At 35.3% G+C, this 22,282-nt stretch overlaps 4 protein-coding genes across 5 annotated transcripts; 3 read left to right on the forward strand and 1 right to left on the reverse strand.

Moving 5' to 3' along the window:
- Positions 1–9,305: 9,305 nt before the first annotated feature.
- On the forward strand, positions 9,306–12,131 carry LOC122301636 (zinc finger BED domain-containing protein RICESLEEPER 2-like). Its single transcript, XM_043113035.1, has 7 exons — positions 9,306–9,472; positions 10,146–10,230; positions 10,291–10,556; positions 10,601–10,721; positions 10,827–10,976; positions 11,073–11,384; positions 12,105–12,131. Exons 1-7 carry the CDS (start codon positions 9,306–9,308, stop codon positions 12,129–12,131), a joined length of 1,128 nt encoding a protein of 375 aa, XP_042968969.1.
- A 1,259-nt stretch (positions 12,132–13,390) lies between these two features.
- On the forward strand, positions 13,391–16,011 carry LOC122298715 (UPF0187 protein At3g61320, chloroplastic). 2 transcript variants are annotated; one of them, XM_043108586.1, is made up of 4 exons: positions 13,393–14,236; positions 14,419–14,586; positions 14,918–15,124; positions 15,595–16,011. In XM_043108586.1, the coding sequence occupies exons 1-4, from the start codon at positions 13,508–13,510 to the stop codon at positions 15,769–15,771; spliced, it is 1,281 nt and encodes a 426-aa protein (XP_042964520.1). In that variant the 5' UTR covers positions 13,393–13,507; the 3' UTR covers positions 15,772–16,011. The 2 variants fall into 2 exon arrangements, with proteins under 2 accessions (XP_042964525.1, XP_042964520.1); XM_043108591.1 differs by lacking the exon at positions 14,419–14,586 and having other exon boundaries at positions 13,391–14,236.
- Positions 16,012–17,781: 1,770 nt separating this feature from the next.
- LOC122298736 lies at positions 17,782–21,868 on the forward strand. The gene is made up of 2 exons (XM_043108600.1): positions 17,782–18,150; positions 19,611–21,868. Exons 1-2 carry the CDS (start codon positions 17,931–17,933, stop codon positions 19,823–19,825), a joined length of 435 nt encoding a protein of 144 aa, XP_042964534.1. The 5' UTR covers positions 17,782–17,930; the 3' UTR covers positions 19,826–21,868.
- LOC122298729 (probable glutathione S-transferase) lies at positions 20,803–21,756 on the reverse strand. The gene is made up of 2 exons (XM_043108596.1): positions 21,442–21,756; positions 20,803–21,311 (listed from the first exon to the last, which is right to left on the reverse strand). Exons 1-2 carry the CDS (start codon positions 21,754–21,756, stop codon positions 20,952–20,954), a joined length of 675 nt encoding a protein of 224 aa, XP_042964530.1. The 3' UTR covers positions 20,803–20,951.
- Positions 21,869–22,282: the final 414 nt, after the last annotated feature.

Consider the following 22,282-nt stretch of genomic DNA (forward strand, 5'->3'; position numbering starts at 1 on the left):
AGTGATTCTAAAAGTTAGAACTAAATCACTAATAATTTGAAATATGAAAAATACTAATTTAAGAGTAAAATTTCCATTTTACCCTCTACATGTGAGAAAATGATCATTTTACCCCTAACTTAAGGGTTTAGCATGCTAACTCCAAAAGTCACCAAAATTTATATGCCTCATGTAAATTTTATCCTAAACTCAAATATCAATTTAGAAAAATTTAAAACTAATGACAACTATTAAAACTCTATAGGGACAAAATCCCATATGCTATTTCCATTGAAACTAACATCAAGTATCTTCAAAATAATATTATAACATGTATATAAGAGGTTTAGGATCCTTCAATAAAATTATCAAAACCATTGGAATAGGTTTAAACCACCAAAGATTTAAACTTTCTCAAAACAGAAATTGTTTTGTCTCTTCCAGTTTCTAAGTTTCTAACTCTAAGAAAATATTTCATCAAAACCTTTAATCATGTAACAAATTTTCAACCAATAATCATATACACATGTTAACAATACTCCATAAAAATTTTATACCAAGATCTATCCATTAGCTTGGTCAAAAATTCCAAAATATAACATATTCTCTAGTTTATCTCCCAGAATGACCTTTCTAGAGTTTAAATAATATTTGGCTGATCAAATGATTTTCAAATGGAGCAAATAAGATATTCAAGTAAATTAGACTAAAAAAGAAACAACTTTTATGAATGAGACTTTATGATAAAACACTTACAAAAATTTCGAAATAGGCGTGCAAAAGAATACCTAAAAGCTGTCCGAGAGAGTGTTTGGTGTTCTTTCAATGAAAGGTGTAAATGAAGATGATTTCGTGGGAAGTGGCTTGAGGTATTTATGGACAAAATATGGAAGAGGATGAGGCTGGAGTGAGGTTGAGTGTAGGTCTCTTTTACCCAATAATATCTACAAAAATTAGCTCAAGATATTTTTACCCAATAATATCTACAAAAATCAGCTCAAGATATTTTTACCCAATAATATCCATGAAAATCGGCTTAAAATATTTTCTAAAGGTGGAGAGTAGACTTGGAAGAGTGAGGTGGCTAAAATCTTTCTATGTGTCCAATTAAAACTTTTCTAACTATTTCTAATAATCAAAAACACACTTCTGATACCATAGTGAATAATAATACTAAACTATATAGTTAGAGTAAAACCTATACGATTAATAGATTCGTGAAAACTTATGCGATCTTCACAAGATTCCTAAAACCAATAGAAATTTTATCATTGAATTTCAAGTGGGCTGTTACAACCTTCCCCCCTAAAAAAAATTTCGTCCTCAAAATTGACCTAAGTAACAAACCAAAAGTTAAGGAAACACATATACTTTATGATATCCAAACAAAGAAGTATAACATCTTATATAGTTAGTCTCGTACAAGTGAACCACAAAATATCAACTAAGCAAAAGTCAAAACAACTCTACAAGACTAAATTTAGATGTCAAATAACTGGGAGTACTTAACTCGCATATCAACTTCCTTCTCCCAAGTCACCTCTTGAATATTATGATTTTGCCAAAGTACTTTGACCAATGAGATCTTACGGTTCCGCAACTCTTTATCTTTCCAGTCAATAATTTGCATCGGCTTCTCTTCATAAGTCAAGTTGGATTGTAAAGGTATACTATTGGGATCCACTATCACTGGTATCTGATTCCCAAAACTCTTCTTTAAAGAAGACACGTGGAAAACATTATGAATTCCATGGAACTTAGTTGGCGATTCCAAATGATACGCAATTACTCCCACTTTCTCCACTATCTCATAGGGTCCCACGTATCTCGGACTTAACTTGCTTTTCACTCCAAAACGACTTACTCCTCTTATAGGAGATACCTTCACGTAGACCCAATCTCCAACTTTAAAATCTATGCTCCTCCTTCGATTATCAGCGTAACTCTTCTGTCGACTCTGTGCTGTTTTCATCCTTTCTTTAATCAGGTGTACTTGTTTCTTTATCTCTTGTAAGACTTTTAGTCCAACTAGTTTATTTTCCCATACTTCATTCCAATACAAAGGTGATCTACACTTTCTACCATATAAGGCTTCATATGGTGCCATTTGAATAGTGGTCTGGAAACTATTGTTATAAGCAAATTCTACCAAAGGTAGTTGCTTCTCCCAGCTCCCTTCGTAATCCAAAACACATGCTATTAGCATATCTTCCAAAGTTTGAATCGTCTTTTATGTCTGTCCATCTGTTTGTGGGTGGTACACACTACTAAACCTCAAACTAGAGTCCATCGATTCTTGTAAACTTTTCTAGAAGCGTGACGTAAAACGAGGGTCTCTATCTGATACGATCGTCTTAGGCACTCCATACAATCTGACAATCTCTACTATATAAATTCTCGTCAATCTTTCTAGAGAATCTGTATTCTTGATAGGTATGAAGTGAGCACTTTTCGTCAGACGATCAACTATTACCCAAATAGTATTATTTCCGGCTGAGGTCTTTGGAAATCCCACTATAAAATCCATCTAAATATCCTCCCATTTCCATTCCAAGATTGGCAATGACTACAATTTACCGGCTGGCTTTTGGTGCTATGCTTTTACTAATCTACAGACACAACACTTGTTCACAAACTCTGCTACGTCCCTCTTCATTCCTTCCCACCAAAAAAACTGTTTCAAATCCTGATATATTTTTGTACTACCAGGATGAGCAGTGTAAGGTGTGTTATGAGCTTCCTTTAGTACTTTTTCCTTTAACTCTTCATCTGCTGGAATGACTATTCGGTCCTTATAATACAGAGTCTCATCCTCTTTGAGGCTAAAGTCCACTGGTCCTTTTGACTTTTCGATCTTTTTTACAACTTCTGCAAGTTTACTGTCTTTCTTTTGACGGTCTTTCAGTCATTCCTAGTCCAATGGAATCAATTCTTGGATTGTAGTCAACATGATTTCCTGACTACGGTTTCTAATCAACAGTTTTCTCATACTACATAAGAGGGAATTTAATTTTGATGAAAGAACAGATGAAGCTTCTTGTCTGCTCTTGCGACTTAAAGCATCAGCTACCACGTTGGCCTTTCCAGGATGATACTTGATGTCGCACTGATAGTCGCTGATTAATTCCAACCATCTTCTTTGCCTCATATTAAGATTCTTCTGCTCAAACAGATACTTTAGGCTTTTGTGATCTATGAAGACTTCACACTTCTCACCATACAAATAATGTCTCCAAATCTTAAGAGCAAAAACTACTGCAACTAATTCCAAATCATGAGTAGGATAATTTTGCTCATGATCCTTCAATTGTCGTGAATCATAAGCAACCACTTTCCCTTCTTGCATTAGCACACATCCGAGTCCTGCCTTAGATGCATTGCTAAATACCACCAAAGCTTTAAGAGGTTCCGGCAGTGTAAGTATTGGTGCGGTTGTAAGTATTTTCTTCAACTCAAGAAAACTTGTTTCGCACTTGTCATTCCAAGTAAATTTCACATTTTTCTTAGTCAGGGCGGTGAGTGGTCCAGACAAATGGGAGAATCCTTCCATGAATCACCTATAGTAACCAGCCAGTCCTAAGAAACTCTAGATCTCATGCACACTGGTCGGTCTCTGCCAGTTTGTTACGGCTTCAATCTTGCTCGAGTCTACTGCTACTCCTCTACTAGAGATCATATGATCTAGAAATTTTACTTCTTCCAGCTAGAACTCGCACTTACTAAGTTTGGCATAAAGTTTCTGATCCTTAAGTATAGTTAAAGCCATACCTAGATGATTTCTTTGTTCTTCCTTATTCTTAGAGTAGATTAAGATGTCATCGATAAATACGACAACAAAATTATCCAAATAAGGTCTGAATATTTTCTTCATCATGTCCATGAATGCGGCTGGAGCATTAGTTAACCCAAAAGGCATCACCAAAAACTCGAAGTGGCCATACCTTGTCCTAAAGGCAGTTTTCAGCACGTCCTGATCCTTGACTTTTAATTGATGATATCCTGATCCCAGGTCAATCTTTGAAAACACTGCTGCTCCTTGCAATTGATCCAACAAATCATCGATTTTGGGTAATGGGTATCTATTCTTAATCGTCACCTTATTTAACTCTGTATAGTCTATGCACATCCTCATAGATCCATCTTTTTTCTTCACGAGTAACACAGATGCTCCCCACGGTGAAGAATTGGGGCGGATAAAACCCTTCTCCAAAAGTTCCTCCAATTGTAGCTTAAGCTCATTCAATTTGGTAGGGGCCATACGATACGGAGCCTTGTGAGTCGGAGTTGTTGCCGGCTCCAACTCTATTTGGAATTCTGCTTCTCTATCCGGTGGTAAACCAGGTAACTCATCAACGAAAACTTCAGAAAAGTCTTCAACCACAGGTATCCCTTGGATTCCTATAGTTTCGGCTGTCTCCTCTATAGTTATCAATAGGAACGCAGGGGCTCTATCATCGATACACTTCCTAGCTTGCAATGCCGAGATCAAAGGTGGGGTGGCCTTAACTGATATTCCCGCGTAACTCATCCTGTCTTCAGTTGGGGGTTCAAACACAACCTCTCATTTCCGACAGTCTATCTTAGCGTAGTGCTTGAAAAGCCAGTCCATCCCCAAAATCAAGTCGAATTCCATCTGACCGAATACTAACAAGTTAGCCTTCAGTATCCTTCCTTCTAGCTCTAACGAACAATCCTTAACTAAATGGGTACAAAATATTGTATTCCCATCGAAAATTAATACTACAACTAGTTGTGGTAAAAGCTCAGTCTGCAAACTATAAATCATGCAAATGCTGTAGACACAAAGGACTGTGACGCACCTGAATCGAATAGAGCACAAGCCGAGAATTTTAACAAATTAACACTTCCTAAAAAAATATATACACCAGTATTAATACTAATTCTAACACATTCATAATACTTACAACATCATAAATACTAAAAGGAAAAAGAAAAAAAAATACCAATCATGACGCCAGCTTTGTCAGTTTCAGGTGTGTCAACATCAAAATCACCTGGTGTTACTGCATACAGGCGTGCCGGGATGTGGGGCCTTGGTTTGTGATCACCAGCTCCACTGCCTTGCATGGCGTTGGGACAATCTCTAATCATATGTCCAGGTTTCCCGTATCGGTAACAGACTCCATATCCCCTATGACATTCTCCAAGATGACGCTTACCACACTTAGGGCATGGTGAATAAAAGGACGGCTTCTGTACTCCTGTCATTATTCCCTTACATTTCTCCGGGCTAGAAAAAGACCACTTTTTCTCAGCATTACTGCTTGTAGCAAACGGCATGGCCCTCTTTCGATCGGTAATGTTCTGGATCACCAATTCCTTCTGCTCAGTCTCTGCTATCACAGCTACATTTACCAACTCTTGGTAATTCTCTGTTTTGAGGCAAGCTACTTGATTTTGGATTTTAGGTAGAAGTTCTGCTTGAAACTTTTGTACCTGCATCTTTTGAGTTGAAATCAAGTGGGGTGCAAACCTTCCTAATGCCATGAACTTAGCAGCATACTGCTCCACAGTCAAATTACCTTGTGTTAAGGATGCGAATTCCAGGGCTTTCAGTTATTTGACAGAGTCTGGGAAGAATTTGTTGTCAAACGCTTCTTTGAACCTCTCCCAAGACAATGCAACCACACTTCCTAGTTCCCTAACTAGAAGTTGTTTACGTGTATCCCACCATATTCCAGCTTCTCCTTGGAATAAATATCCAGCATATGGAACCTTTTGGTCCTCAAAACATCCACAAATCTCATACGTTCTCTCGAGATCTATAATCCATTTCTCGACTCTCAGTGGCCCTTCATTACCAAAAAAATTCGGGTAACGGTAAATCATAAACTTTTCATATGGACAACCCCTAACTTCAGGTCTAGGTATGTGCACTTGTTGCTGTTGCTGATGTCTAAGCATGTCAGTCAGTATACGCACTGCTTCAGCTAATCCTCCATCCATCGGGGAATTTTGATTCTCCTGATTGAATTCTCCCTCAGGGTTTTGAGGTATTCTACCGCGAGTCATTTGTCCCTTCCTGTAACATACAAGTATACGTACTACAACCACATACTACCTTTCATACTTTAAGAAATCCAAACCTAATGATGACTAAAATTTTAAGCCTAATATTTGGAGCATTTCCTAAGGACATGTAGATTTACTACCCAGAGACGTATTGCTCTGATACCACCCTGTAACTACTCCAAATTCTGTTTGGGATCGGACGGACATTTGAAACATCGAGATAGGCAACACAAGGTTACCTGCCCCCGTTCATGACATATAAGATGCAATGTTCCTAACATGCATCTAACATTATGCAATATTCGCAGAGAATAAATTTGTTTTTCTTTAGCAATACTATGCACCAAATTGAAAATATTTCAAATGCTTAAAACATACTTTATATATACTTCGTATATACTTCATATATATAAAGACCTATTGAATAACTAAGATCACAACACTAGTCCAAAATGCTTATAATCCAAAAAGTACTGGAGATGCAACTCCATCGTACAAGTAGTAATTTACGTTAACTACTATATTAACATTAACGTCGCATCGTCGCTCAGTCAACTGTGTCTAGTTGGTCAGTTCCTAATTCTCTTTTAGGTCCTGTAACAGGATCTACCATTCGGGAGGAATGGTAGTTGGGACTACCACAATAAGATTTGATTACAAATCTCAGTAAATTAACAAAAAACTTCCACACAAGCTAATGATGCATAGATGATAGTAAAAGCATGAATGCATAATCAAATTCATAAGTAATTAAAGCATAACTTAACGTACAACATAGCATAACTGACATAACTTAAATTGAAATGTGAACTGAACTTGACTTGACATGAACTTGATCTGAAACTTAACTTAACATGAACTTGCTCTGAAACTTGACTTTAACTACTTAAATACATACTCCACAGTTGTTGTGACCCCATATATTTTACTTGTCACAATGCAGTTAAATACATACTCCACAGTTGTTGAACCCCCATGTATTCTACTTGTCACAATTACTGTGTCTCACGTAGTGTATGCGTCACAATTGCTATGACTCCATACTTTTTGTGCCATAGTTGTTGTGGACTCAACGAAACTGAATGTAACTCAAGATGAAACGTGACTGGCATACGAAAGGACAGAAGTCTTGATGTAACATAACGTGATTTGAACATAACTTGAAAGACATGACTAACTTGAGATAGAGTTATATCGTAACATGACTTAAACATGTAACACACAATATTTCATAACATGATATCACATGTAACGAAAATATAAATAACATGACATACTTGCAACAGTGAACATGACATGACATACATGTAATAGATGTCATATTTAACATTATGTACTTGCAATATATGACAAAATATCTTGTGTAACAGATGAAACTCATGACAGAATAAATTCTGTGTAATAGAAAAATATGTGATAACTTGACATGTCATGGTATATATGATAACACACATACATACATTGTAGGTCTTTTACTTAGCACACATACACAGTAGACTGCTAGTAAATTAAAAGCTAAATTATCTTGATCTCTGCGTTTCTAATAAAAGCTCAGGCGTGATCACGATGAACTGTAATTAGTGATTTTAAAAGTTAGAACTAAATCACTAATAATTTAAAATATGAAAAAATACTAACTTAAGAGTAAAATTTTCATTTTATCCTCTACATGTGAGAAAATGATCATTTTACCTCTAACTTAAGGGTTTAGCATGCTAGCTCCAAAAGTCACCAAAATTTACATACCTCATGTAAATTTTATCCTAAACTCAAATATCAATTTAGAAAAATTTAAAACTAATCACAACTATTAAAACTCTATAGGGCCGAAATTCCCATATGCTATTTCTATTGATTTTTATTTCTAACTTGTTTTGATCAACCTTTTGATCTATGACTTATAAAGATGTGATTTTCAAACCAAACCATCACCTGATTTAAAAAGATGTTCTAAAACATATATAAGCTTCTAATTCAAGATCACATGGTTAAAAATTAACCAAAATATAAATTTAGCCAAAAACATCATCACTTTGGCCTATCTGAATATCTCTTCGCATAAAATTTCATATCTTTAAAATTAACATCAAGTATTTTCAAAATAGTATTATAACATGTATATAAGAGGCTTAGGATCCTTCAATAAAATTATCAAAGCCATTGGAATAGGTTTAAACCACCAAAGATTTAAACTTTTTCAAAACAGAAACTGTTTTTCCTCTTCCAGTTTCTAAGTTTCTAACTCTAAGAAAATATTTCATCAAAACCTTTAATCTGCAATAAATCTTAAACCAATAATCATATACACATGTTAACAATACTTCATAAAAATTTTGGACCAAGATCTATCCATTAGCTTGGTCAAAAACTCCAAAATATAACATATTCTCTAGTTTATCTCCCAGAATGACATTTTTAGAGTTTAAACAATATTTAACTAACTAAATGATTTTAAAATGGAGCAAATAAGATATCCACGTAAACTAGACTAAAAAAGGAACAACTTGTATGAATGGGATTTTATGATAAAACACTTACAAAATCTTCGAAATGGGCGTGCAAAAGAATACCTAAAAGCTATTCGAGAGAGCGTTTGGTGTTCTTTCAATGAAAGGTATAAAGGAAGATGATTTCGTGGGGAGTGGCTTGAGGTGTTTATGGACAAAATATGAAAGAGGATGAGGCTGGAGTGAGGGTTGAGTGTAGGTCTCTCTTACTCAATAATATCTACAAAAATCAGTTCAATATATTTTTACCCAATAATATCCACAAAAATCAGCTCAAGATATTTTTATCCAATAATATCCATAAAAATCAGATCAAGATATTTTTACCCAATAATATCCATGAAAACCAGCTCAAAATATTTTCTAAAGGTGGAGAGTAGACTTGGAAAAGTAGGTGGCTAAGATCTTTCCATGTGTCCAATTAAAACTTTTATAACTATCTCCAATAATAAAAAACACACTTCTGATACCATAGTGAATAATAACACTAACTATATAGTTATACTAAAACATATACAATTAATAGATTTGTGAAAACTTATAGGATCTTCACAAGATTCTTAAAGTCAATAGAAATTTCATCATTGAATTTCTAGTGGACTATTACAAGAGTTGTATAACAAAACTGTTGTTGTGAAATTGTTTTGACTTTAACATCTTTTAGTATCCTTACCTTATGGAGGCACTTTGAGCCACCAAGACAAGGTTGTTTTGATTTCTGGTCAGTGTTTATATGCTTATTGTATGTTTCTGGTTTTGTGTTTACAAAATATTAGATCCCACCAAATGGGTGATCCAGTGAATGAAGTTGATCCGGTAGAGGAATATGTAAATGAAAAATCTGTTGGGATTAGTTTAGTAGAGGCCATATCTGATAATGATAGAGATACTGCCCAAAATTCTCAGGCCCTAATACTGTGTCTACTGAGGGCCCTTCCACATAAGTTCAAATGGTAGCCTATGAAAGAAAAAAAGAAATAGGACTTCTGATGTATGGAATGATTTTGTTGAAATTGATAGAGATGAGGTTAAACAGCCTCAATGCAAGTGGTGTAAAACGTTATTTAAAACTTCTCGCTCAAGTTCTACGACTACATTATGTAGGCACCTGCTGACCTATTTGCCATACATGGGGTCTAAGAAAAAATAAAAAGTCTTAATAGTTGAGTCTAAGGAGGCAGATGGTGGCTTCACTGTCTCAAACTTTACCTATGATTGTAATAGGATCCGAGAGCTTGCCTCTCATATGATACTTTATCATAAATATCCATTATCTTTAATGGAACATGTGGTATTTAATAGATTCATGAGTACAAACACTCCATATTGGAAAAAAATGTCTCGAGCTGCTGCAAAGAAAGAATGCATGAGAACTTATGAGAATGAAAAGACAAAGTTAAGGGCTTTGCTTAAACATGTGAATAAAGTTTATATCACAACTGACATGTGGACTTCTTGTCAAAAACTTTCATATATGGTAGTGACATGTTATTTTATAGACTCTGATTAGCATCTTCAGAGGCGTGTCTTGAACTTTTGTAATGTGTCACCTCCACATACTGGCCTTCTTATTGTTGATACTTTAGAAAAGTGTTTCTAAAATTGGGGGATTGAGAATAAAATTAGTTCAATTACTGTTGACAATACTATTTCTAATGATGTTGCCATTCGGATCTTGAAAGATGATTTTAGGTTGAAGAAAACACTGTCTGTAAGTGGCCAACTGTTTCATGTACGTTGTTGTGCACATATAACAAATTTACTTATACAGCATGGATTTGGGGAGATTAAGGATATTGTTGATTATGTTAGAGATGGTATAAAATATCTGGTAGCATCAGAGAGTAGGCTAAAACAGTTTAGTGAAATTGCAAAACAGTTACAATTGCTCTCAAAGAAACTGATTTTAGATGTGCCTACAAGATGGAACAACACTTATTTAATGTTGGATATTGCAATTCAGTTCAAAGAAGTTTTTCGTAGATATGGTGATAAAGATAGATGTTTTGAATGGGTTCCAACTGTTGAAGAGTGGAGGTAAGTTGAAAATGGTTGTCAACTATTAGCTATTTTCAATGAAGTACCAATATTGTATCTGGAAGTGATTATCCAATAGCAAACTTATTTCTTTCTGAAGTTTGGAGAATGAAGGACATCTTAGGTAAGAAGAGTAGAGATGAGAATGAGTACATGAAATCAATGGTAAGAAAAATGAGTGCTAAGTTTGATAAATATTGAAGGGAGTGTAATCTATTGAAGTCAATTGCTGTGGTGTTAGATCCTATATTCAAAATAGTCCTGATCCAGTTTTGTTTTCTTTTAATTTATCATGGGTCGGAGGCTGCTAAGAATATTGATCATGTCTCTGCTATGTTGCTTGAGTTATATAATGAGTATATTCATGAATACAATTCAACTCCTGAGGCACAAAGAGAGCAGGATAATGCTCGAATGAATGTATCTGGTTCTTTCTCAAGTGTTGGGACTGGGAGAAGCATGTAGAGTGGCCAGTCATTATTTAAATCTTTTGTTAGAAGTGTTGATACCGTGCAGCCTAGTAAATTAGAACTGGACAATTATTTAGAAGAGAGCATTTATATTTGTGAAGAGAGTTCAGATGCAAGTTTTGATGCCTTGGAATGGTGGAAAACAAATAATCTCAAGTTTCGAATTTTGTCCAAACTGGCTCGAGATATTTTGGCTACTCCAATTACCACAGTTAGCTTAGAATCAACATTTAGCGCAGGAGGCAGAGTCATTAATCCTCATAGAGCTTCATTGAAGACTGAAACTGTCCAGATGTTGTTATGTTGGTCTGATTGGGTTAGAGCATTATATGGGCTTAAAAGATCATCAACAAATTCTGTAATTGTAATTTATTTATTTTAATTGCCTATTGCTATTATACTATTTTATACTTATTATTATTAATTTATTTACAAAAATACTAACTACTATTTTTTTCTTGTCAATAGATAGATGTTTCATCAGAAACTCATATTCTCTTGCCACAACAATAGGCCCATACAGACTTACATTCTGTTTTTTGAGCATGTTGAAAAAATGGAGCATTTGGGCAATTTTCTAGTTTTATCTGGCTTGTTTTGTTTAGTCTATATTATTTGTTATATGATATTTGGACAGTTTATTTTGTAATATTTGGACAGTTTGGTTGTTTTATTTGATTTTGTTTGGGATGATATGAGTCATGATAGTTCAGGTAATTTCTAAGTTCTAACTCCTCACCATCCAGATTTCCTTAATTTACTTTAAATGGCAAATTAAATTTTACATTGCAAGCATCCCTTGACAATATTACTAAGTTAAAAGTACTTGAGTAATTTTATAAGGGAATAAAAATTATATTAATGTTTTTTACTGGATCAGTGTGTGCAGGTTGTCATGGTGATTTTGTTCAAGTTTGGGAACTTATTGACTTCTGACATGGTGAACTCAGTATAAGTTTGGTAACTTCCTGTTATTGTGATTTTCCTAAATTTTGGTAACTACAGTCTGCAGTTAGAAGAATGAGATTAAGTTCAAACTTTGGTAACTTGTTGTGAATATTTGTTTTGGTAACTGCAGTTGGCCATCTATAAAATGTCTGGCTGATTTTGTTGAACTTTGGTAACTTTTTATGAACTTGTAACTTCTTTAGTAACTTATTTGGTAACTGCCAATGGTATGAAAGTATGCTGCCTATTGACTATTGAGTATTGTGGGTCTGTGGCTAGTAACTGTCTCAAACTGCATTTTGTATCTATTTTGTATTGATATTTTGTGGCTGGTATGAGAGTATTGAGTTTTGAGTATTTTCTGTGTGTGCCCATTGAAGTTGTCAACTTGTCAACCTCACAGTTTGTTGTCTGGCTGATATGAGTCATGCCTATTGACTATTGCCTATTGTTGGGTTGTTGTTTTGGATTTGTTCTATAGTAACTGCATAATGCATTTGGTAACTTAGCTGAATCATTGATGCACATATTTCTATCAGATTTTGCGAACTTGCTGACTTATGTGACTGTCACAATGATATCAGATTTCAAAACTTGTCTAAATCGCTAATGCATATATTTATTTATGATATTGCTTGTATAATTGTATTGTGTAACTTGTTAGAAATATGATATTGATTTTTTACGGCAAATTAAGTTTTGCATTTTCTGTGGGATATCCCTTGACAATATTGCTATGTTAATAGTACTTGAGCAAGGGATTAAAAATACCACCAATTTTTTAGTGTATTAGTGTATGCAGGGCAACAGTGTCAAGATTTCTGGCTGGCTCCATTCATGATTCTATGAAGACTGAGGACTTTGTCATTTGACAGTCCATTTTTTGTTTTAAAATATAATGTATATTATTTCATAATTTATTGTTGTAATTAATTTTTTTATTCACTTGTTCCATCAAGATGTAAAATTTCATCTAATATTGTACCATAAGTCCATATCCATAATACTCTCTTCATGTAAATTTGTATTTAATTTGTTATCAGTATTGATGCATTTATTTTAATTTTATAATTTTATATGTTTATATTTCTAATTTAATTAGTGGGATTTTGACGTAAACGAGCCGAGTTTGAGTTGAGCTTAGGCTCGGCTCGTTAACATAACGGAGCTCGAGCTGAACTCGAGTTCATTTTCCTACTATATGAGTCGAGCTCGAATTGGCTCATAGGCTCATCTGATAAATGAGCCGAGCCCAAGCTCGATTCGAGTAGTGAATGAGCCGAGCTCACACACCCTAGACTCGTTCAAACTCTGCTCGTTTGCAATCCTACACCACATCCACATTTTTATCTAACAAAAAATAATAAAAAAATAAAATAAAATTAGAAGATGTGTAAAAACCTCAACCGTTTCCAACAAACCCTTCAGGGCCTCGTGCCATCAACCACTCTGAACTGAGAAACTAAAACCCTAATATTAACATGCCCTTTAGCTTCTCTCACTCCTTCTACCTCCAAACCCTCACCCAAACTAATGATGCTACCTCCAGACCCCATCAAACCCACCTCCAGTCTCTCTTTTTCTTCTTTCTTTACTCCCAAATCTTCATTCAAACTTTACCCAGTATCCCTTCCCTCCATTTCCATTTCTATTTCCAAACCCAGAACGACCCTCTCCTTCAAACTCCACTCCTCCTCCTCCTCATCACAATCCCAAATTCCAAACCCACCTCCCTCCTCCGATCACTCCCATACCCTACTCTCAATCCTCCGTGCCATACCCGATTGGGCCGACAGCGTTAAAGAGCGAGGAATGCGGCGGAAACGGACCCTCTACAACCACGAAAAATGGGTTCAGCACCGGAGCTCGCTTCGCCATTTGCGTCACGTCTTGTCCAGCCTATCGTCGCGGGTGATTCTGTCCCTCGTACCGCCCGTGATCGCCTTCACTTCTTTCGCGGTGGTGATCGCCGGGTATAATTCCGCAGTGTTGGTGCACTGGTTGCCGGATTTCTTCCCCGTATTAAAGTCCTCGACGTTGCCTTATCAGCTGACGGCGCCGGCGTTGGCTCTCTTGTTGGTGTTCCGGACTGAGGCGTCGTACTCGAGGTTTGAGGAGGGGAGAAAGGCGTGGATTAGAGTGACTTCAGCGACCAACGATTTAGCAACACAGGTGATTGCTGGGGTTGACACTTTGGGGAATGATGCAACGCTCAAGAAGGCGCTTTTGCGGTATATTATGGCATTTCCGGTTGCGCTTAAGGTTGGTTCTAGTTTATGTTTAATTTCATCTTCTTGTTTCATGTTCTCCTTAATTTATCAGAGGTGAACAAATTCTTTGACTTTATGTTTTGCGTTCTAATTTTAGATTCATTTCTTCTCGCTGTTTAGAGATTCTAATTTGGTAGGTGACGCAACTTACTGACTTGAACAGATTAAATGCAGTGTCATTTGATTTACGCGTCAGATGTTAGGCAAGACCTCCAAAATTTGCTTGATGTAGATGATCTATCAATAGTACTCAATTCAAAGCATCGGCCCTGTTGCATTATTGAGTTCATCTCTCAAAGCCTCCGGTTGCTAAAGTTGGAGGAATCGAGGAGAAATATGTTGGTAATTCCCTTCTTGGGCTAATCAGAGCTATCAAAGTCTTCCATTTTAACTAACCAAGTTTTAAAAGCAGAGTACTTTTCTATTTGTTTTTTGGGTAATTTACTTCGGCTAAACAGTCATGTAAATCAAATTAATTAATAGGTAAGCAGCTGTAAAATTGTTTTCTTCAATGGCAGTGTATGATTCTGGAAAACTTGCAGAATTGACTTATGTGCAAACTAAAATTGACACAAATATGCTAATTTGCTGTGATAGACTCAAAATCACCAAGCTGTATGCTTTCTTTAATTTTCTTTTTGTTGCTGTCATCATTTCCCTAAATGTAATGCAGGAGTCAAAGATCTCTTATTTGCATGAAGGAATTGGTGTTTGTGAACAACTTATGGGTATCCCCATACCCCTCTCTTATACTCGATTGACATCAAGGTTTCTGGTCCTCTGGCATCTCACTCTTCCTATCATACTGTGGGATGATTGCCATTGGATTGTGGTTCCTGCTACTTTCATTAGCGCTGCTTCTTTGTTCTGCATAGAAGAAGTATGTGTCTCTTCCTTCTATGGTCTATGTATAACGCTCGATTATATTTATGTACTAGAGAATTTCATTATGTGTCTCTTCCATCTACGGTCTACATATAATGCTCGATTATATTTATGTGCTAGAGAATTTCATTGTCATGTACTAGGGAAGTTTCTTTTGGCAATCTCATTATCGTGGAAATTGAAATTCATTACTTAATAAATTTACACTGAGTTGTCATCCCCTGACATTACTGATGTGGCTAGGCCACATGAGAAAACTAAAACGATTAGTGTGAAATAGTGGAAGCCTGAAGGATGGTGTTTAGCTACATTCTCTCTCTCTCAAACACACACATTTAGAATCAACTGATGAAATGGACAGACAATTTTAAATGCCGTGTCACCTTAAGGGTACATAAGCCGTCACATTTTGCAAATGAAGAGCAATTTCTATATTCTATAAGATGAAGATATTGATTTCTGTAGGTCGGTGTTCTTATCGAGGAGCCATTTCCAATGCTCGCACTTGATGAATTTTGCAAGCTGGTTCACAACAAGATTGAGGAAGCAATTGCAAATGACAATGTAATTCAAGCTCACCTGGGTGCAAAATTAAGGAGCCCATCTACGGAGCACTCAACCAATGGCTGCCCTAATTCTTAGTTTGTGGGAAACTCAATTTTTTACTCCATAATTGAGGCCACAGGCAAAGATTGGACTGCTGGGGTGGCTGCATCTTCTGTCATCTAAACTACACACATTAGAGGAAGCTTTAGCATCAAAGTGCAAGTATTTCTTATATCTGGTATGTGTATATAATAGAGTCGTCGTGTTTACAATAGAATAAGCCACTGATTTGAGCTGTTCGGAGTTTCTATTTATTGCAGCATATAATTTCCAAAATATCTTCTTTATTTTCTATACGGTAATAGCACCTCCTTCTTTTACGTCATGAGGATATTGCTTAACATTGGATATACTACCATCTTTTTATACCATTTCAGATTCTTCATTTATTTGGAGAGAGAGAGAGAGAGATATACATATCATGCATTTCAGATTCTTCAAATAAAACCATCAATAGTTAAATATTGTCCATATCAAATGTTTTGGGTAATATTAATAGTTATAGACTAACTCAAAATGTTTTTTTGTCTCCGAACTCTGCTTATATGGTGTTTAGGCAGGCCAGAAGATTCCAAAGAATTCTGATCCATTGGCATCATTTAATTCACTACTTATCCTAAGGTGGAATTTGGACATGTTCCTTATACCCCCCCCAACCCACACTAAATTAGTATAAAGGGAATTACATTAGTAATTTTTTTAATTGGCACCGGGTGTCTTGGATCAACATCCTGATTAATTTCGAGGGTGCACATGATCTTGGCAAAGAGTTTTTTGCAAAGGTATCTCGTATAATTTAAGAAGAAAATCTCTTAATTCGATGGTCTTGGAGGAGTATACCTCCAAGTTCAAGGCCTTTATCACTTAAAGCCAACTCCTAAAGAATGCATTATTAATAAAGCCTACAAACTCACAACTTCCTTATATAATATATCAATGTCAAAGAAAAGTCTACAACATAAACAAATCAATCAATTAGGCATTGGCCTAAGATTTGTGTGACACTATTTAATCGTGAATAAAAGGCACAAATAATTTAAAATTTAGAATTTTACACTCAAAAGACAATGACTTGGAAACCATAGCGATGGTATCACTAGAATTATTCCTTAAAAGCTCTATTGGTAAAAATATAAACATGTCAAATTCGGATGAATAAGGAGTATTGGATGGTGAATCCTTATTCTTTTTAATTTTTATTCAAATACTAATGAACCAAATTTGAATGAGGTTTGAACGAGTTACTAAATTATTTATACTACCTTATGATTTTATTTACAAAACTTGACAAAGGAACTTTGCATTATTATAAATATATTTTGTGTGTTTTACAATAATTATATTCACATGGATTTAAGCAACACTCTTACTATTAGGAACATGGTTTCTCATTTCTTTTTAAATATCTAAGATATTTTTGTTATAAAGTTGAAAGATAATATTATAAAAAATTATATATACAAAATTATTTGAATTTATAAAAGTTGAGCCCTTTATATGAGTTATATCGTTTGATAATCGACCATTATTTTAGTTTAAAAAATAATTAATTTAGTAAAAAAATTGAGCCAAATTAATAGAACAAATCTTCTCAAAGAGATTGCAAGTAGCATTATTTATTGAAAAATACTTGACTGCACATATATTTTATAAAAATTAATTTATAAATTAATGTCACTTTTATGTGAAATAATATATTATAATTTTTTAAAAAAATTAAATCAAATATTTTATATTACAACACATCAATTTATATTAAAATATTTTATAATAAAATACCTCAATTTATAAATTTAATTTTGTAATATTCCGATGCCACGACATAATATTTATTTAAAAACTCAGGAGCTCTTTAGATTTAGAAATTATTTCATTTTATCTTATCAAATTATTACAATTTTTTAAAATTTTTATATAAAATATAATAACAATTCAATTTTATTAAATTTTAAAATAATAATAATATTAAAAAATTAATATTTTATTAACTTTCATTCAAAATTATCGAGTTTCTTTTGTATCCAAACAGCCGCTCAATATGTGCAATAAGTAAAGTCAGCATACTTTCCTGCGCTAGGAATTAGCGGCTGAACAAATTTCAAAATTTGAAAAACCCCAAACTTGCCAGAAATTCAGTTACCCTCCGTAGCCTCATACCCCCACCTGAATCTCTCTCCAATCCCAATATAAACGTCATGGCGTTGTTGAACAAAACCCGCGAAGACGCTCGGAGCTCCGAAGAAGAGGAGCTGGAAAAGCTCGAGTCCGATGTGATGGAAATGGCGCACAGGATTCTGGATTACAGAGCTGCTCTCCCGGATCAACTCAGGACCACTCTCGTTTCGGGACTTGCTTTTCAGAGACCCATTTTCCCTCATGGGTTGGAGCCCAGTCCATCCGGACGTCCCATTTTAGGTACCTTGCGGCATTTTTTTTTTTTTCTCCTTTCCTATGATTAGATCTGGTTAGATGTAATGACGTGGCCCGCGGTAGTGGTCAAACAAAGGGATTTACCTTTTGTGAAATTTTCCATGTGTCGGGGATTCCCGAAATTAAGGTAGGTGATACTGCTCAATGCAGTGGTGTATTAGGCTCCCTTGAGTGGAAAATTTTCGTAACTGATAATTCAAATTTAAGATTTAAAGCTCGGTTTTATGCCTTTTCCCCTTCAAAGATTTTAGTTCTTTTTGTTGTCTGATTATCTATTCTAAACAATTAAACAAAACTGGGGTAATTTCAGATATTTCTTGTAGATAATGTTGGAAAATAGTGATTCAAAGCTCATTATGGAACTTAGAACGTGAAAAATGTTCCTTTTTTCTCGATATGAAGGATGTTTTTTGAAAACGGAGGAAAATTATGTCATGGATGATACAATTCGTTGGGATTGGTTTGTGCCAATAAGAAATTTTGTGCAAGTAAGCTTGATAATTGCGTTATCTTTGGTTGGCTGACGGTTTAAGATTTTGGGGTTCTGCATAATGATACTTTTAAGTTTTAATATATCAAATGTAGGATTTCAACTGACAACGGGAATTAAGTTGGTTGAATTTTTTAGCTCAGCCTATTGGTGTGCTTTGTAACAAAGAGGCCCGGTTATAGTTGGTAAAAACGCTCTTAAAGCTCTAAAAGGCTGAAGAGTTTTGCTTACCAAAAGAAATATTTTCAAAAGTTAGGTGCTTTTTGTGTGAGCTAATTCTGCAGAAAAGCGTGCTTTTGTAATTTATTTGAAAAAAATATAAAATATTAGTTCAAGAACTGGGAATAACAATAGTGTAACAAATATTTGTGTATGATGTATTGTTTACTTTGCACTCTATTCTTAAGAGATGAGATTCAACAACATTAGCTTGTTCACAATCGATTGATATTATATATAACAGCAATATGTTGCAACACGACAGCAGAAGTGCTGATAGTCTTCAAGGACAAATTGCTGGGGCTTGTTAGTGGCAAACTAAATCTTTGGAGTCATGCCAATGATGTGAAGATGTGGGGATTAATCTGTTATTTTGTCATGAGGGTACTAGTAACTAGTTTTGGTGTTCTGGGTGGTTTTTAAAGATGACAATGGGAGTGGCATCGAGGGGTAATTTTTTTGAGAAAAAAGAGGTAACTTTTAATGAAGATTTTTTTCTATGTTTAGTGTTGAATATATCACTTGTGCCAATAACATTTCTTCGCTTGCTTTATTTGCCAACTAAAATGTTTCCTACTTAAAGTCTTAAACATACTTCTACTTTTCCAAACTAAGATTGAACATTAACCATATGGTGTTTGCTTCCAAGGCTTTAGTGACCCTTTCGTTGTTTGTAGTTAAGTTACTCCATCTGCAGTAATGAGGGACTGAAACTGTACATGTTTCATGGATGCAGAAGGGCCGGTTGAATCTAGTGTGGAGGCAGTACAGGCAGAAGAGGATCAAGAGACTGCTGAGAAAATACGATTACTTAAAGATAAAATTTCAAGCAATGTCTCAGCCACGCCTGTTGTTCTGAAGAGAATGAAAGATTGTATTTCAAAGATTGACAAATTGGATTCTTACAAAGAAATCACACATCCTGCATTTAAGAGGAAAAAGATTAGCTGACGAAATTTTATTGTCCATCCTTATTTATGTAATTGTTAATTGAAGAGGAATGCAAAGGGTGTTCCAATAATTTATCAACTTTATTTGCTCAATGGGGACATGCATCCAGCTTTGGAAGGGAAGGGGATCTACTGATCCATTGAGAGTACTCCCAAAGGCATTCCTTATGATCTGTACCATATTTTGTTGATAATATCCGCAGCATCTCTTGCACCCATCGATCCAGTTACAAGGAATGAAGAGAAGGTGCTATGTTGTGGAATGTTCATATTCTTTACATTTTCCATATTTTCTTTCTTCTGTTATTTTCTACTGGGATAAGTCATAAAAACTAAAAGCTGTCTGTGAATGACCAGGTCAGTAACTCTTCTTTTCCATTTTACCCCTTTGAACATTTTCGTTTGTAGTCCACTTGTCTGTGGGAACGTTGCATTGGGTTTGCAAATTTTACAGCAGTTGGTTGGGTAGAGAGCTGCTGTTTCACAAGATTGGCCGGCAACTATGAGACTGGGAACATCCAAACAGATCAGTTACCAGATCCTGTTTTGCTGATTACTGGTTCATCCTGATGTCAAATTAGTAGGACTAGCAATCAATCCTTCTAGTTATTTGTTCATCCAGGAGTAAAAATGATGTGTAGGTAGTTTACCCACTTCAGTTTTCAAGATTCACAGTAAGTTAAATAACTGAGGAAGAGGAAGAAGAGAGATTATAAAGTACAATTCTTCCCTTTATGATGCTTGAATGCTTTTTAATGAGTTTCAACATTTCATCCAGATTTTAATGTCCCAATCACCAGAAATAATATTTACACTAAGCATGTAAGATCTGTTCAATTTTTTTTTGTTAGCTCCATTTTTTGACTTATTTTCATTCTTTCTTTTTATTTGTAACAATTGTGTTTGGCGTGTTTGTCGTGGTATCCCCATCCTCCTTTTGTATCCTATAGTGCTGTTTGTTTAAAAGAAATGCAAACCTTGTAAAGTAACTAATCACGACAGTGGAATTTCAAATACATAGGCACATAATCTCTGATGCAACTCATCTTTGATTATTATGCATACAGTTATTTTGGAATTGAAGGTCAAGACTCAAGACTCAAGAGAAGGAGATCTTGCAAACAGTTTTACTTGGGTTCCTTTGCAATTAGGGTTTCACGAAGAGCCCTGAAGTGGTTAATCAGTTTGTCACGGGGAGGCCAGGTTTCTCTGATTTTTGGAGCATCCATGAAATTCTTCATCCATGTCAGTAACAATGGAAACTTCTCATGATCTATCAATGTCACACCTGCTATCTCCTCAAATACACTTACCAGATTAGCAAGCCAACCAAATGTTAGATCTGCAAATCCTACTGTTTCTCCACCCAGGAATTTCTTTCCCCTTAGCTCTACTTCTAAATATTTCAAGTTTTCATGGGCTGCAATCAGTGCTTCCTCTTGGTCCTTCCCTTGCTTGATAAAGGCTTCCCATATCAATGGCAGAATCTACAATGAAACACAATACAGGCATGCATGAGGCAAACATTGAGGTTGAATTCAGGTGGAAGACATATTTTTCACCCTCCAATCACAGGTATCACGACCTATCATGATAAGCATTGAGTGAGTATTTTACCTTGTCATCTCCAAATTTTGCCCAAAAGCGCGCCATGGCCCGTTGATAAGGATCTCCAGGCAGCAAGGAGGGAGTCTTGGACTTCCATGTCTCCTCGATGTATTCAAGAATAACTAAGGACTCTGAGATGGGTTTTCCCTTATGCAGCAGCACTGGAACCTTCTTGTAGACAGGATTATATTGGAGAAGCATGGAGCTCTTGTTGGATAGATCTTCATATATCATATCATATTCAATGCCCTTCACTTCTAATGCCCACACTATCCTTAGAGGAAATGGACTTGACCATGCTCTAAAGAGCTTCACTTCTGCCATCGTCGGTTGCTTTTTCAACTTCTGCAGCCTGTAGCTGAGCTATAGCTTCTTATAAAGGATTTTTCTTTTGGGATTTGGTTAATATTCCTATACTTTGCTCTATTTGTCTATACATCCCTATATTTTAGTCTATTTAAATATGAACCATTAGCTAGGCAATTTGAAAGCCCTCCCCTGACCAGTTTTGTAAATATTCATTCTCTGAGTTCTGCTGTAATTAGAACAGGGATGGTAGATTTGGGAATTTTTGATGATTCCATTTGTGAAAATACATGCAAAACATACGTCATCAAAATGATTATATCTATATCTTAGAACACCATAAGCTTATACCCATCATCACAAAAGGGAGAATGCAAAATTTGGTGAAGTTGAGGGATAGTTTGGAAAAACAACTTGGAATTCGACATGAACCAAAAGCTTTTGCGTAAGCGATGATGTCATAACAAAGGACGTCTTGAAACGACTCTTCGGACTACTAACTTTTTGGACTTTTGCTGTTATAAGTTTTAGCACCGCACAATTT

This window comes from Carya illinoinensis, chromosome 2 (genome assembly GCF_018687715.1).
Source record: "Carya illinoinensis cultivar Pawnee chromosome 2, C.illinoinensisPawnee_v1, whole genome shotgun sequence".
In the NCBI taxonomy this organism is placed as follows: domain Eukaryota; kingdom Viridiplantae; phylum Streptophyta; class Magnoliopsida; order Fagales; family Juglandaceae; genus Carya; species Carya illinoinensis.

What these genes read in the sequence shown, in the direction of transcription:
- LOC122298736 (XM_043108600.1), top strand. Translation starts at nt 17,931, where the DNA reads ATGGCGTTGTTGAACAAAACCCGCGAAGACGCTCGGAGCTCCGAAGAA. An exon ending in ATCCGGACGTCCCATTTTAG is followed by an intron (nt 18,151 to 19,610) that starts GTACCTTGCGGC and finishes TCATGGATGCAG; the next exon opens with AAGGGCCGGTTGAATCTAGT.
- LOC122298729 (XM_043108596.1), bottom strand. Translation starts at nt 21,756, where the DNA reads ATGGCAGAAGTGAAGCTCTTTAGAGCATGGTCAAGTCCATTTCCTCTA. An exon ending in CAAAATTTGGAGATGACAAG is followed by an intron (nt 21,312 to 21,441) that starts GTAAAATACTCA and finishes GTTTCATTGTAG; the next exon opens with ATTCTGCCATTGATATGGGA.
- LOC122298715 (XM_043108586.1), top strand. Translation starts at nt 13,508, where the DNA reads ATGATGCTACCTCCAGACCCCATCAAACCCACCTCCAGTCTCTCTTTT. An exon ending in AATCGAGGAGAAATATGTTG is followed by an intron (nt 14,587 to 14,917) that starts GTAATTCCCTTC and finishes AATGTAATGCAG; the next exon opens with GAGTCAAAGATCTCTTATTT. An exon ending in CTTTGTTCTGCATAGAAGAA is followed by an intron (nt 15,125 to 15,594) that starts GTATGTGTCTCT and finishes TGATTTCTGTAG; the next exon opens with GTCGGTGTTCTTATCGAGGA.
- LOC122301636 (XM_043113035.1), top strand. Translation starts at nt 9,306, where the DNA reads ATGGGTGATCCAGTGAATGAAGTTGATCCGGTAGAGGAATATGTAAAT. An exon ending in CTTCCACATAAGTTCAAATG is followed by an intron (nt 9,473 to 10,145) that starts GTAGCCTATGAA and finishes GAATAAAATTAG; the next exon opens with TTCAATTACTGTTGACAATA. An exon ending in AGGATAATGCTCGAATGAAT is followed by an intron (nt 10,977 to 11,072) that starts GTATCTGGTTCT and finishes GATACCGTGCAG; the next exon opens with CCTAGTAAATTAGAACTGGA.